This window comes from Solanum verrucosum, unplaced genomic scaffold (genome assembly GCF_900185275.1).
Source record: "Solanum verrucosum unplaced genomic scaffold, falcon-dt-bn FXZP01000182.1, whole genome shotgun sequence".
In the NCBI taxonomy this organism is placed as follows: Eukaryota; Viridiplantae; Streptophyta; class Magnoliopsida; order Solanales; family Solanaceae; genus Solanum; species Solanum verrucosum.
Genome location: NW_026020378.1, coordinates 4963804 through 4978466, shown reverse-complemented (window position 1 = coordinate 4978466; position 14663 = coordinate 4963804). Strand labels below are relative to the sequence as shown.

The window sequence follows — 14663 nt, the reverse complement described above, 5'->3', positions numbered from 1 at the left end:
AGCCTTGACATAGTTTCTGAACCTTCTGTTTCTAGTTTTTGTTATTTATGGGGTAGTATTCCACAATTCTTGAACTTGACTTTTTTTTTTTGCTTGATCTTGTTAAAGATGTAGGAGAGTTCATGGTGAGACAGAATTCTGTTATTGTTTAAGTCATGATTGATCCCACACAAAGCTTCATAGATAATAATTGGCTTAAGAGATATCCCTCGACTGCTATCAGGTATTGTAGATTAGTTGTACTGAAAGCTGATCTGGGACGGAAATGTCGTCAGGGTGAACGAATGCTGATATGTGATATGATTATTCCTGTTGTCAACGACTAATAAAAGCACAATAAGTGGTGAAATACTGATGTTTGATGCATTATCAGAAGAAATATGTGTTTGTTACATTCTATAAAATGTACAAGTTTCTATATACATGATTGGCCAGTCTTCTTTTGATACAACGAAGATGGTAAGCAACTGAACTATACATTATACTGTATATTACTCGTACTCACAGCAGTGAAGTTACAATGAAACCACATTGATTTCCAAGCTACTGTGGATACTAGTTCAGTAAGCCACACCACCAGAGAAAGTATCCCCATCGTGAAGCACAGATTCTGTCAGCCAGTAGCCATCCCAAGACCCGCCAACACGCTGTAAATTACAAACCATATGTCTATTATCTTCTTCTTACTAAGTGAAAACAGGAAATAGAAAAATGAAAATCCCAGAAACAGATAATGGAAATATCAAGTGTAGATGACATGTGTCTGATTTAATGTTCCCGTAATTTAGTATGGCTGCTTCCAAATTCCCTGTATGTGACATTAAACTAAGAATAGTTGCACACAACCTAAAGCATACAAAACTAGTTTCATGCCAACTAAGAATAAATATATGTGTGAAGAAAGAACACACAGTTGCATTGTTCTGTTGCGATACAGGTTTATATTTTAAAGTATGTTGGGACTGAATTGGTCATGAAAAGATCTACCTCTAATTTCCTAAGGGGCTGGAGCAGAAAAGGGCTATCAAAAGCAATGAAGACCACATGAAATACAATACCAGTATGCATCTGGTGGGTGTCTGTGGAAGGACAAGAAATAGAAAGTTTTCTGATGGACTACTTTGAAAACTGACGATTTAATCTGATTTGTATCTTTTTGTCCTCATGTTGATGTAGAACGGATTTTGTGAATGATCCTGAAACCTGATAACTCTATAGAGACTTCTGTCATAAGTGCTCAAATTCGGTATCCAGATAAGGGAGAAGAATCTAGAGTTGTGGGGAGGTTAGTAGGACATTCTAAAATTCCCTAGATATTTTTAGGAAGGCTATAGAATTCCCTAGAACTTCTAGATTAAGACTAAAGTGTAAATATTGTAGGGACTTGTAAAATAATTATTATTTACACTTAGGCCCCTAGGAAGTAGTATAAATAGAGTTCTCTCATTTGCAAAATCATCCCACAAAGTTGTAATCAATCTTCCACAAAACCTTTTTTCAAAGCTCTCTAAATCTTTCTTGCAAGGCTTACAAGACTGTGAGTAAGTTGTCGAGTGCCACACATAACATTTGTGAGACTCTAAGTCCGTGACAACGTGGTATCTGAGCCAGGTTGAGTGTCATGACCCGCCACTTAACTGCTCAAATTCAGCATCCGACTATCACGTGGTATCAAAGCCAGGTTGAGTGTCATCACCCGCCACTTCACTGCTCAAATTCGACATCCGAATAAGAGAGAAGAATCTAGAGTTGTGGGAAGGTTAGTAGAACACTCTTGAACTCCCTAGATATTTTCAAGAATGCTATAGAATTCCCTAGAACTTTTAGAGAATTCTAGATTAGGACTAAAGTGTAAATAATAATTACTTTACAAGTCCCTGCAATATTTACACTTTAGTCCTAATCTAGAATTCTCTAAAAGTTCTAGGGAATTCTAAAGCATTCTTGAAAATATTTAGGGAGTTCTAGAGTGTTCTACTAACCTTCCCACAACTCTAGATTCTTCTCTCTTATCCAGATGCTGAATTTGAGCAGTGAAGTCACAGTCATGAAACTTCGCATAGATAGTCAGGAATCTCGAGGACGGTTATCTGACAACTTAGTTAATGTACAAATCTAGCTTAACCCTGATATGGTGGAATATTAACTACGTTCCAAATTTGTCCAACACAAGTGGGAAATGCTCTGAGAAGATGTGGAAATTCAACAGTTATTGATAGGGAGATGCAATGCAAAGTTGATCCTGAGTTTCTGTCTTACAAAAGGAATTGCAAAACATTTCCTTCTTTATTAAGTTGTTGACACAAGATAAATTATTCAGGCGAATGCATTTTGGAGGCTACAAATTGCAAGCTACAGGAAGATTTAAAATTTTGGAGGGAAGGATTCGAGCAAAGGGTCTCTTGCCTAAATAACAAAGATCAATTTCCATTTTCACTTCTCTCAAAAAGCTACTCAGAGAGCAGATCATGAAATCAATAAACTATATCTAACAGCTTAACAGAACCCAGAAGCACAAAAAAAAGAGTACAAAATGAGTTGGAATACTTGCTCCTTTCTGTGTGAATAAACTAGATTCAAATAACGACACTCACCACAAGCAAAAAAGTTGTTTCATTATTAAAGAGCTTCTATTGCAGCATCCCGTTCTTTCTTAAATTTGTTTGGTCCAATATAAATACAAATAAATTGGAGAAGTGTTTACTATCTTGAACACGTTGAAATAACTTATAAACAGAGATGGAGAATTCTAAACTACATAATAGACTCAATAGTCTAATTTCCACAGTATGCATATTTTAACAATAATATATATATATAGCAGTTTGGGAAGTCCCTAAAAACTTATATTTTGTAATAAGTCCCTCCTTCCATCTATAAAAGGAGAGGAACTTCATACTTGAAAGGCAGACTATATTTTCTAAGAAAACACCATTCGAAGAAAAATGTTAGGTACGTTGATGAGTAGTAACTTCTCTCGTCCGGGAAAGGTATTTCTTTATGTCGTGAGTATGTGTAAGATATAGTATGGTTTGTTGTAAAAATAATTATATGAAATAAAGTTTGGTTTCTATATCTCTCTTTTTGAAACTCCATAAATAGTTTTAAACGAAGGTTGCGATCTTCTGCCTTAAGGAGGAACAGTAAGGAAGTAAGCCGCCGGACTGAGGTCAACAACATGTAGATATGCTTGTTCCATTTCTGGTATTGCTTTATCAAAATGATGCAAAGCTTTTTTATGCCTCCAGGCTCTCTTTCTTATTCTATGCACATGCTGTTGAATATTTTTCATTTTTATTTATGTTAATAGCATGGATATAAACATGAAATAGTATAACACATTTTTCAGTTGAAAATTCTTATAATTTTTTATTCCCTATAGGTACTAAGTAATTCTTATATGTCTAAGTATAATATAGTTTGTTTTTAAAAGATAATGCTATGAAATGAGAAGTTGAGCGTGTATACCTTCCTTCTTTCTGATCGATGAATAGTCCTTATCACTACCTCAGTAGTTCTCTTCTAGGCAATGAACGGTATTTCAGCCTAATCGACCTCAATCTGGCGGCTTACTTCCTTACTGTTCCTCCTTAAGGCAGAAGATCGCAACCTTCGTTTAAAACTATTTATGGAGTTTCAAGAAGAGAGATATAGAAACCAAACTTTATTTCATATAATTATTTTTACAACAAACCATACTATATCTTACACATACTCATGACATAAAGAAATACCTTTCCCTGACGGGAGAAGTTACTACTCACTACTCATCAAGGTACCTAACATTTTTCTTCGAAGGGTGTTTTCTTAGAAAATGTAGTCCGCCTTTCAAGTATGAAGGTCCTCTCCTTTTATAGATGGAAGGAGGGACTTATTACAAAATATAAGTTTTTAGGGACTTCCCTAAACTTCTACATATTTTTTTCTTTCGTCCTTCACTGATTGAAGATTCTTTTCTGATAAGATGAGGATGACTTGTCTGTCTTCTTTTGTTGATGACCGACAAGATGTGACCTCTCTTTTTGACTTTGAAGAAAATAAAATATTCTTTTCTTTGTTGATATCTTCATGACGTAAGTGCTTACGTCTCCTGTTTTGTCTTTTATTTGACAATTACATTATTCTGCCCCTGGATGATTATGATCTAACATTTTACATGTTAGCTTCCATGTTTCTTCCGTTGCTCCTAATTTGTGAAGCTTTATGTCAAGAATTCTATCTTTTAATTCTTTTGATTTGAATTTTCCTTTGGTTATTAAAACCCAATATTGGTCTTGATCTAAGACTCTGCAGTCTTCATTATAAAATCGTTTAAGAATAAAATATAATGTTTTTATTCCTAAAGCTCGTCTAGTTTGAATCCATTTCTTGTTGAGATGCGGAAGTTTCTTGTCTACACATGTGGCTTTGACATTGAAATCTTTTATTTTTTCAACTCATATGTAGTTGAGTGTGGGATAATAAGCTTACAAATCATTGCATTCAATAGAAATGCTATAAATCTGCAATAAACGTCATCTCCTTGGGCATAGTTTTTAACTGAATTGAACAGTTTTATTGATAATTGAGATATTTCTTTTAGATCTTGTTTTGCATATACTCGATCTAAATATCCAAATTCAAATAGTTGAGCTGTAAAATCCGGTGATCCGTTTGAAAATATTGATATTCTTGGAAACAAACTTGTCTTTCCTAGAACACCAAATATTTCTCCGCTTTCTTCAGGGAGGTTGTAGTTAAGATTTAAATAATGGTATTAAACAAAAGTATTTAAATATTCATTTCCTTCTTTAAAAGTCGAATATTTTTATATTTCTTATCCTAGGAATAAAAGTATTCAAAGGGAATAAATTATAAGAATTTTCAACTTAAAAATGTGTTATACTATTTTATGTTTATATCCATGCTATTAGCATAAATAAAAATGAAAAATATTCAACAACATGTGCATAGAATAAGAAAGAGAGCCTGGAGGCATAAAAAAGCTTTGCATCATTTTGATAAAGCAATACCAAAAATGGAGCAAGCATATTTGCATGCTAGCCTAAGATCTACATAAATTATATTTGCTATAAATGAAATGAAAATGCATAGAATACAAGAGTATTTTGAATACAAAAATGCTCTATCAATTTTGAAGAAATACGTAATTTTTACCGCATAATTATCCACAACCCTGTTTGAGAAACATCCCAAAAATAATGGTATCAGAGCCAAGATACTAAAAGAACCATGGAACTAGATTTTACTCTAGTAAAACATATATGGTATATAGAAGATGAAACCTTAATAGCAATTTTACAGGTAATTAAAACCTTAGATTAAGATTTAAGAAGAAAATCTTAACTATAATTACTCTAGAAAAGAAATCTGAAGAAGAATTATATGAAATACATTATAATTATTTGGATGAAAGCATAAATGAAATGAATACTTCTAATTATTACTTTTCAGAATAAATAAATATGAGCTTAAGAGAAGTCTCAAAATTATTAAAAGACTTAATAGAAAGTCATAAACAAATAACTTTTAAGGTTAAAAATGATAGAAATAGAGATTATTTCTCTAAAAGAAAATTTTCCAAGAAGAATTACAAATGTAATTGAAAAAACAGAAAAATTTGACAAAAGAGTAAGTCAAAAATACATAAATGAATTACTAGCAAAGAAATTTGCAAGTAAAAACACTTATAAAAAAAGAAGTATGGATGAAATACTAATCCAAAAATTCCTAGAAAAACAAAAAATTGAAGAAGAAAATCTAGAAACAACAGAAAATAAATCTTCTGAATTAGAAAAAGAATTACAATGAATGAACTAGATGAGCTAGTTTATGCAATGGAAGATCTAAATCTTTCAGAACAAGAAATAAAAGTATTCATGAATAAAGGAGAAACAGGAGGACCCCAAGAAAAATTTGAAAAATTTGAAGAAGGAGATGGATCTAAATCCATTAAAGAAGAATGACAGGAGCCAGAAAAGAACGATACATTTTTTGCAAATAAAGCAAAAAAGAACAAAGATTTTATAAAACAATATCATAATGATGATAAATCCAGGTTCATGCCTAATAGACTCCCAACAGGAGATATTGGAACCCAATTTCTAGATCTAGATTGTAAAAGAGATCCGGAAACAAGTCTAGATTTATGGTTCAAAACATACTTTTATATTTCCTACTAGGAAAAGAAAATTATACTGATGAAGAAAAACACATCATCATGATAAATACTTTTATAGGAAATGTAAATGACTGGTTCTCTGGATTAACAGAAGATGTAGAGAAAATTATAAAAAATGATACTTTAGAGGGATTAAAAAGTTCATTACAAGAAGGTATAACAAACCTAAAACAATACATTACTAATGAATTCTTTGGTGGGCAAGGAAGCCCTATAGACAACAGAGAAAAGGCAAGAACAATTGCTAAAGAGCAATTAGAAAAATTACAAATCTGTAAAATGAGTTATATTTAAGAATACACTTGTGAATTCGAAGAATATTACTATAAAATATTTGATAGTGAAAAAGAAATGATTCCATATCTTGAAAAATACTATAAAAAATTACCAGGCTTTTGGGCAAAATACTTCAGAGAAGAATATGAAAAAGAAAATAAAAAAGGAGATACTCTTGAGCAAAGAATAAGTTTCCTAAAAATTAGACTTGGTCAATTATGTATGTCACATATTATACAAAGAAAAGCCAAAGGAATAAATACACAAATATACTGTATAGATATAAATGCAGCCACACAATGGGGATGTAATGATAAACCATATAAGAAAAGAAAACTCAGAAAGGGTTTAATAAAAAGAAAAAATATTTCTAAACAAGATTATTTACCCAGAAAAAGATATTATAAAAAGAAAAAAGAATTTAAAAAAACAAAACCGGCAGAGAAATGCAAGTGTTATAATTGTGGTGAAGAAGGTCATAAAAGTTACGAATGTAACAAGAGAAAAGTAAAAATATCAAAAATAGACAGAATAGACATTGATTCTGATTTAGAATCAATAAAATCAATAGGTAGTGAAGACTTCTTTAGTGAAATCTATGAAGAATACTCAACCAGCTCAGGAGATTCTGACTAAATGAGTAAAGAAATTCAAGAAAACGAAAATTCAGTTCAAATCTTAGAAACTGAAGAAGATCACAAAGAATATGCTTTAAAAACAACCTTTGATGGAGAAATTTTCAGAAAAATCCAAGGATTAAAACTAAATCTTAAACAGAAGATAACCTTATTAAGTAGAATGCAAAGAATGTTTGCAAGAGATAAAATTTCCTATCATGAATATCAAGAAGTTGAAAAAGTGATAAAAATTACACAAACAACAGGAAAACACAAATTAAACCTGTTAACTAAACCAATGATAGATCAAATACTTAAAAAAATTCCTGAAAAGAAAAGAAAAAAAAATGAATTATGATCATTTAGTAGGAATCCAAATATTAGTCAAGTCGACTTTTAAAGAAGGAATCAATTGTCCAATAGTTATAAATCTATTAGACGAAAGATTTATGAATGCAAGAGAAGGAAACCTTGGTATAGTAGAGGGAAACCTAGCCTATACAAAACTCCTCTTTACATATTACCCCAAATATTGTATTTCACTCAAAGATGCTGATTTTAATGATGCATTGAGTCTACATTTTCAGATCAAAAGGAAAGATTTATTCAAACCAGGTAATCATATAATGAGTATTTATTACCAAGCTTTGTACACAGTTACAAACTTAAATTATGGTAAGGTTTATAAAAACAAAGAAATGATCGAAATAGATCAAGAATGCGCAGGAATAACAAGAATTGTTGAAGCAAAAATTCAGCAAGCTCAAATTTCAGACGAATATGAGATTCAGTTTGGAAAAACACAAGAAATAGGAAGTTCTAGTAATCCTAGGCTTTCAATAGAATATGGAAGGAATTCCATTAGAAAAAGTATATCCAATAGATATTCAAAAAGAATTATAGAAAATCCAAATATAACAAAAATCATGGGAAATTTTTATAATGGAACGAAATGAAAATTCCAAGAAATCCTAATCCAAACAGGAGCTACAACTAACCATATAAAAAGAATGCTAATAGAGGGATTACAAATATATGAAGGGAATCCTTATAAATATACAACCTTTGAGGGTAACAATTTTGGTTGTAAGAATATGGTAGATTTACCAATACAACTAGACACAATAAGAATAACAGTTCCATGTTATATTACAAATCATGAAAGTGATCAAATCTTATCCTAGGAAATCTTTTCCTAAATAGTCTAGAGGACTATAGTATAGGAAAAAAATGGAATAGAAATGATCCATAAAAATGAAACTTGTTTCATACCGAAAAAATAAAATGCCTAAAGAAACATCTTTCAAAGTTTCTATTTTCATAGAAATAGCTTTCTATGATACAAAAATAACAACCTGTTGTCAGATAGACAATAGATCTGAAGCAAGTCTAGCAAAATCTTTTTTAATAAAAGATTGAGACATAAACAAGAATAACATATCAATGATTGGAATCACTGGTGATAAAGAAAGACTAGCAAAGTCTAAGGAAAAGGTAGAAATAATTTTGGGATCAAAGATTGTCTCTACAAATAAATTATTTGCTTATGATAAACTGGAAACAGATTTATTATTAGGAAATGATTTTCTACAACAATTTCAGGATTGTCATCAAACTTTATACATGATAGCCTTAAAACACCTTGAGGATACTTTATCAAAGTCTCAAGAAAACAAAATCCTTATAATCTTGAAAAAGATAAAGATAATGGAAAATTTAAAAGAAAATAATTAGAGAATCTAAGAAAAATTACTTGTAAGTGTCTTAATCTTGAAAAGATCAAAGAAAATTTACAGAAATCATATGGAGAGAATCCATTAGAAAAATGGGAACAAAGTCATGAAAGGGCCATTTTAACTTTAAAAGACCCTAGTGTTATTATTAGAGTCAAACTCATGCTCTATAATGAAGACGACAAAATTGAATTCAAAATCCAAATCAGAGAATTACTCAACTTAAAGTTAATAAGAATGAGTAAAAGTCCTCATAGTAGCCCAACTTTCATGGTAAGAAACCAGGCAGAAATAAAAAGAGGAAAAACTCGAATAGTAATAAACTATAAAGAGCTAAATAAAAACTGTATATTTGATGGATATTTTATCCCAAATAAAAATAATTTAATTAACCTTGCAAAAGGAAAAACTTATTTTTCAAAATTTGACTGTAAAAGTAGATTTTGGCAAATAAAATTATCAGAAAACTCTATTCCGCTAACTGCATTTAGTGCCCCTAACGGACATTATGAGTGGTTGGTCATGCCTTTTGGGCTAAAAAATGCCCCACAAATATTCCAAAGAAAAATGGACAAAATTTTCTCAGAAAAAGAATTTTTAATTGTCTATATAGATGACATATTAATATGTTCTAAATCATATGAAGAACATTTGAAACATTTAAAAGAATTTTCAGAAATTTGTCTGAAAAATGGAATTGTTCTAAGCCAAAAGAAGGCAGATAGAAATAAAAATGAAATAGAATTCTTAGGAATGATTATTTCAAAAAATGGGATAGAACTTCAAGCACATATCTCAAAAAAGATTATAGAATTTCCTGATAAACTATCAACAAAACAGGAAATACAAAAAAATTTAGGATGTTTGAATTATGCAGGAGAATTTATTCCAGATTTAGCAAAAAAAAAGGAATATACTGCAAAAATTAATACGAAAATCCAATAGACTTGGATGGACAGAAGAACACACACAGTGTATCAAAAAATTAAAAGAAGAATGTGCTAAGTTACCAAAACTTAGACTACCAGAAGATAATGACAATTTGGTATTACAAACAGACGCATCTGATTATCATTGGAGAGTATTATTGCAAACCGATTTAAATGAAATTTGAGGTACACAAGTGGTACTTTCAATGATGCAGAAACAAGATATTCAACGAATGAAAAGGAATTATTGGCTATTGTTAAAGGAATTAGAAAGTTTTCTACTTTCCTTTTACCAAAGCAATTTGTTATTAAAACTGATAACACGCAGGTGTCAGGATTAATATTTAACAAGCTTCCTTCTGAACCACAATACAGAAGATTGCATCGATGGCAAATGTTATTATCCTTTTATTCATTTACAATATAATATATTAAAGGAAGTGACAATTTTCTTGCATATTTCATCTCCAGAAATGTCCAATATGGACAATCGAACAAAAATTCTGGTAAACAGAATATATGAAAAAATGGAAACTGTGAACGAGTCCATAGATAATAAAAGCAAAGGCTATTCAAAATCAGAGATGAACTGTCAAAGTTGTCTGAACAAGCTCGGATTTTACAATCTGAAATAAATCAGCTCAGCATGATACAAGCTGAAAACATGAGAGAATTTTTACTCTTATGTGAACATTTGGATACATATCCAAAACAGAATTCAATTCTAAAGGGGAATGTTAATCCCAACAAAGTGGCAGGAGATGTCCCACTAGCACCTAGTGCCCAAAACATCTCAAAGGTAAGCACGGATATGCCTAATCCTAAATCGAAAGATGAAGGAAAAAGCCGAGCAATAATTGATGCCGTTATTTCAAAAGAAGAAACAGGCACATCCTCAGCAAAAGCTGAAAAAATTATCTCTGGGAAACCAGAAAGCAGTACTAACAAGGTTCCATCTGGAGCAAAAGTTTTTTCTTCTTTTCAGGTTGGCAAACAGCACCATAAAGAGGAAGAGTATCTTGCATTTACAAGATACATCTACAACCTCCCTGAGGAAAGCGGAGAAACATTTGGTGTTCTAGGAACGACAAGTTTGTTTCCGAGAATATCAATATTTCCAAACGGATCACCGGACTTTACAGTTCAACTATTTGAATTTGGACATTTAGATCGAGTATATGCAAAACAAGATCTAAAAGAAATATCTCAATTACCAATAAAACTGTTCAATTCAGTTAAAAACTATGCCCAAGAAGATGGCGTTTATTGCAGATTTTACAGCATTTCTATGGAATGCAAGGATTTGCAAGCTTATTATCCCACACTCAACTACATATCAGTAGAAAAAATAAAAGATTTCAATGTCAAAGCCACATGTGTAGACAAGAAACTTCCACATCTCAACAAGAAGTAGATTCAAACTAGACGAGCTTTAGGAATAAAAACATTATATTTTATTCTTAAACGATTTTATAATGAAGACTGCAGAGTCTTAGATCAAGACCAATATTGGGTTTTAATAACCAAAGGAAAATCCAAATCAAAGGAATTAAAAGATGGAATTCTTGACATAGAGTTTCACAGATTAGGAGCAACGGAAGAAACATGGAAGCTAGCATGTAAAATGTTAGATCATAATCATCCAGGGGCAGAATAATGTAATTGTCAAATGAAAGACAAAACAGGAGACGTAAGCACTTACGTCATGAAGATATCAACAAAGAAAATAATATTTTCTTTTCTTCAAAGTCAAAAGGAGAGGTCACATCTTGTCGGCCATCAACAAAAGAAGACAGACAAGTCATCCTCATCTTATCAAAAAAGAATCTTCAATCAGTGAAGAATGAAAGAAAAAATATGTAAAAGTTTAGGAAAGTCCCTAAAAAGTTATATTTTGTAATAAGTCCCTCCTTCCATCTATAAAATGAGAGGAACTTCATACTTGAAAGGCAGATTACATTTTCTAAGAAAACACCCTTCGAAGAAAAATGTTAGGTACCTTAATGAATAGTGAGTAATAACTTCTCCCGTCAGGGAAATGTATTTTTTTATGTCGTGAGTATGTGTAAGATATAGTATGATTTGTTGTAAAAATAATTATATGAAATAAAGTTTGGTTTCTATATCTCTCTTCTTGAAACTCCATAAATAGTCTTAAACGAAGGTTGTGATCTTCTGCCTTAAGGAAGAACAGTAAGGAAGTAAGCCGCCGAACTGAGGTCAATTAGGCGGAAATACCGTTCATTGCCTAGAGGAGAACTACTGAGGTAGTGATAAGGACTATTCATCGATCAGAAAGAAGGAAGGTATACACGCTCAACTTCTCATTTCATATCATTATCTTTTAAAAACAAACTATATTATACTTAGTCATATACTTAGACATATAAGAATTACTTAGTACCTATAGGGAATAAAAAATTATAAGAATTTTCAACTTAAATATGTGTTATACTATTTCATGTTTATATCCATGCTATTAGCATAAATAAAAATGAAAAATATTCAACAGCATGTGCATAGAATAAGAAAAAGAGCCTGGAGGCATAAAAAAGTTTTGCATCATTTTGATAAAGCAATACCAAAAATGGAATATAAAATTAAATATATATATTTATTTTCTTTTTTATTTTTTGTGTAATATTTGAAATGAAAAATCAAAGGGAAACACAGTTAAAGAAATATTGATTCAAATATGCTCTCAACAAGGAGGTGAGCAATAAAGAACAAACCTGAGCCATGGTAAATTGGAAGATTTCTTCTTCCTCAGGTCGAGTGCCACGGACCCAGACACGCTGCTTATACAGAGTCTACACAAGCATAGTGGAAGTTTGACAATTCTTAAGCTTATCCTTGCATTTCCTTAACATTTGTTAGCACTTAAGCAACATGTAAAACCTGACAAACCTCATTTACGTGCAAACTGCTCAAAATCTCCCTCTCCTGATGGCCAAGTAATACTCTATAAGTTGAATGATGAAATATTCGCCTGAATCGTTCAAACTGCACAATGGACAGTAGACAAACCAAGTAAAGATAGGTAATAGTGAATATTGCCTTTTCTTTAATTAATAGAATAACTACAAGCTTCTTTTAGTTGCTGCCTCTGGTGCAGGAATTATTTTCAAATGCCTTGACCTAAAGAGCATAGATTTGACAGGCAGCTTACTCTTTGAGTACTCATGGCGATTGAGCCAATATACAGCAATAATTAACGATTAAGGAGAAAATAAAAACAAAAAAGGCCAAAAAATAAAACAACCAAATTAATATTTTGGTAGTGATTACTAACCTGACCCAAGTCAAAAAAGCGTCCAAAGTAGGTAGACCTTTGAAAAGGATCAAATCCAGCAAACTATCACGAGAGATTAAAGATAACCAAACAGCCAGCTTCAGCTTGTTATAAACCATCATACTCAAAGAGAAAAAGAGTTTCCGAAATTACTCTGTACATGACTTCAACTCCATAATCGTGATGAGGTTGGTCATTGTACTTCAATGCATCAAGCTGGTTTCGAACTGCTTCTTCTGCACTAAACTATTGCAAAACCATAAAGTAAATTGATACATAAGCAAGTGCAGAAACCTCCAAGAATCCACGTTCAAGTGTTGGAAACTTACACATAATCTTGGACCGAATGGCTTTTTCCTACGAGATTCAAGCCTGCAGCAGATAATGCATAGTTGCAAATAGTTTTTAATAGAATTTCCCAATAACGGATTATTAAAGACATAAGTAATTAAAAGTGAAATCTCGCCAATTATTTAAACTTTTAGATGAGGTGGTCATATAATTCAACATGGTATGAGAGCATGCAAAGATCTTGACCTCAAGTTTCACGGTTTATCACAAATAATTTTCATACGCCAATCTCTGGGAGTATACGTGAACTTACTTAGCTAAACAAAGCATGATAGAAGCAAAGGATACATATAGGCGATATCAACTTTGGAATTAAGGCTTAGCTATTGTAGGTACACTTATATAAGATACAGTGTCCACCAGGAGTCTTTTCAGCCAGAGATCTGTATATCAGTACAGAAATGTAAGAGTTAAAGAGCCTCTAATTCTATAAAACTCCTGGTTTATTTCAAAAGATAAATTATTGGGGATTGGAGTTAAATTGTCCCAAACAGAGCAGACTGGACATAATGTATTCAGAAAACCAACCCAACTAGTTTGAGATTGAGATTGAGACTTTGCTCTTGTTGCATCAGTAAGCCTGACGGTGCAAGAATTGTGCTTAAACTTAACTGTTTAACGAATTTAAGTTTTTGAAAGCAGCAGAAAACATCATTATTTCATTTAAAGTGGTGGTGGCTGACCTCAACTAGTGGCAACTCAACACTACCCAAGATCAACCAAGGAAACTGGCAACTTCAGTTCACACAATGCAATTTCTTGCGAAAGTCGTATTAACCAAAATTACAGAAAATCAAACAAATTGCAAAAGTATCAGCTCAATAAGTCAAAAACCCCGAGTTCAATCCCTGGGAAGAACCAAAATACTGAATAAATTCGTGATTTCCACTAACCCAATAGCAAAATAAATAACTTTACATCATTTTCACATAAGTAAGAACCCAAAAAACAACATCTCTACCTTCACACAATAGGGTAAGATTACGTATACACAGCCCACCTAATACTAAGGAAGAACTAGTTAATACAAAATATTCACGAGGAAACAAGAGAGGGAGTTAGGATGGGTACCAATTAGCGGAGAGAAAGTCAGGTACATCGGCAGAAGCAGAGATACGAGGGCTGTAAGGCTTAGAAGATCGGAAAGGTTTGGGGAAAATAGACTGAGACTGTGGAGATGATGACACAGAGGAGCAAAACGACATCGTATGTATGCTTCTCCACACAAAGCTCCGTCGATGATCGATTGAAGAAAAAGCTCTGAATTGCAGCTAATACAACAAG

The 14663-nt window shown here is 32.0% G+C and overlaps 2 protein-coding genes across 2 annotated transcripts in view; one reads left to right on the top strand and one right to left on the bottom strand.

Annotated features, from left to right (window-relative positions):
• Positions 1-14663, top strand: part of LOC125838565 (3-ketoacyl-CoA synthase 11-like) — an 80301-nt gene that overhangs the window by 31241 nt on the left and 34397 nt on the right. The window lies entirely within an intron of this gene.
• LOC125838579 (uncharacterized) lies at positions 342-14656 on the bottom strand. Its single transcript, XM_049517635.1, has 7 exons — positions 14451-14656; positions 13358-13400; positions 13182-13274; positions 13029-13091; positions 12644-12739; positions 12469-12546; positions 342-647 (listed from the first exon to the last, which is right to left on the bottom strand). The coding sequence occupies exons 1-7, from the start codon at positions 14582-14584 to the stop codon at positions 561-563; spliced, it is 594 nt and encodes a 197-aa protein (XP_049373592.1). The 5' UTR covers positions 14585-14656; the 3' UTR covers positions 342-560.

Excerpts from the sequence above, each read along its gene's own strand:
- LOC125838579 (XM_049517635.1), bottom strand. The coding sequence starts at position 14,584 with ATGTCGTTTTGCTCCTCTGTGTCATCATCTCCACAGTCTCAGTCTATT. Across the intron at positions 13,092-13,181 it reads GAGTTGAAGTCATGTACAGA|TTTGCTGGATTTGATCCTTT; the intron begins GTAATTTCGGAA and ends CTCTCGTGATAG. Across the intron at positions 12,740-13,028 it reads GCTTTTTTGACTTGGGTCAG|TTTGAACGATTCAGGCGAAT; the intron begins GTTAGTAATCAC and ends TCCATTGTGCAG.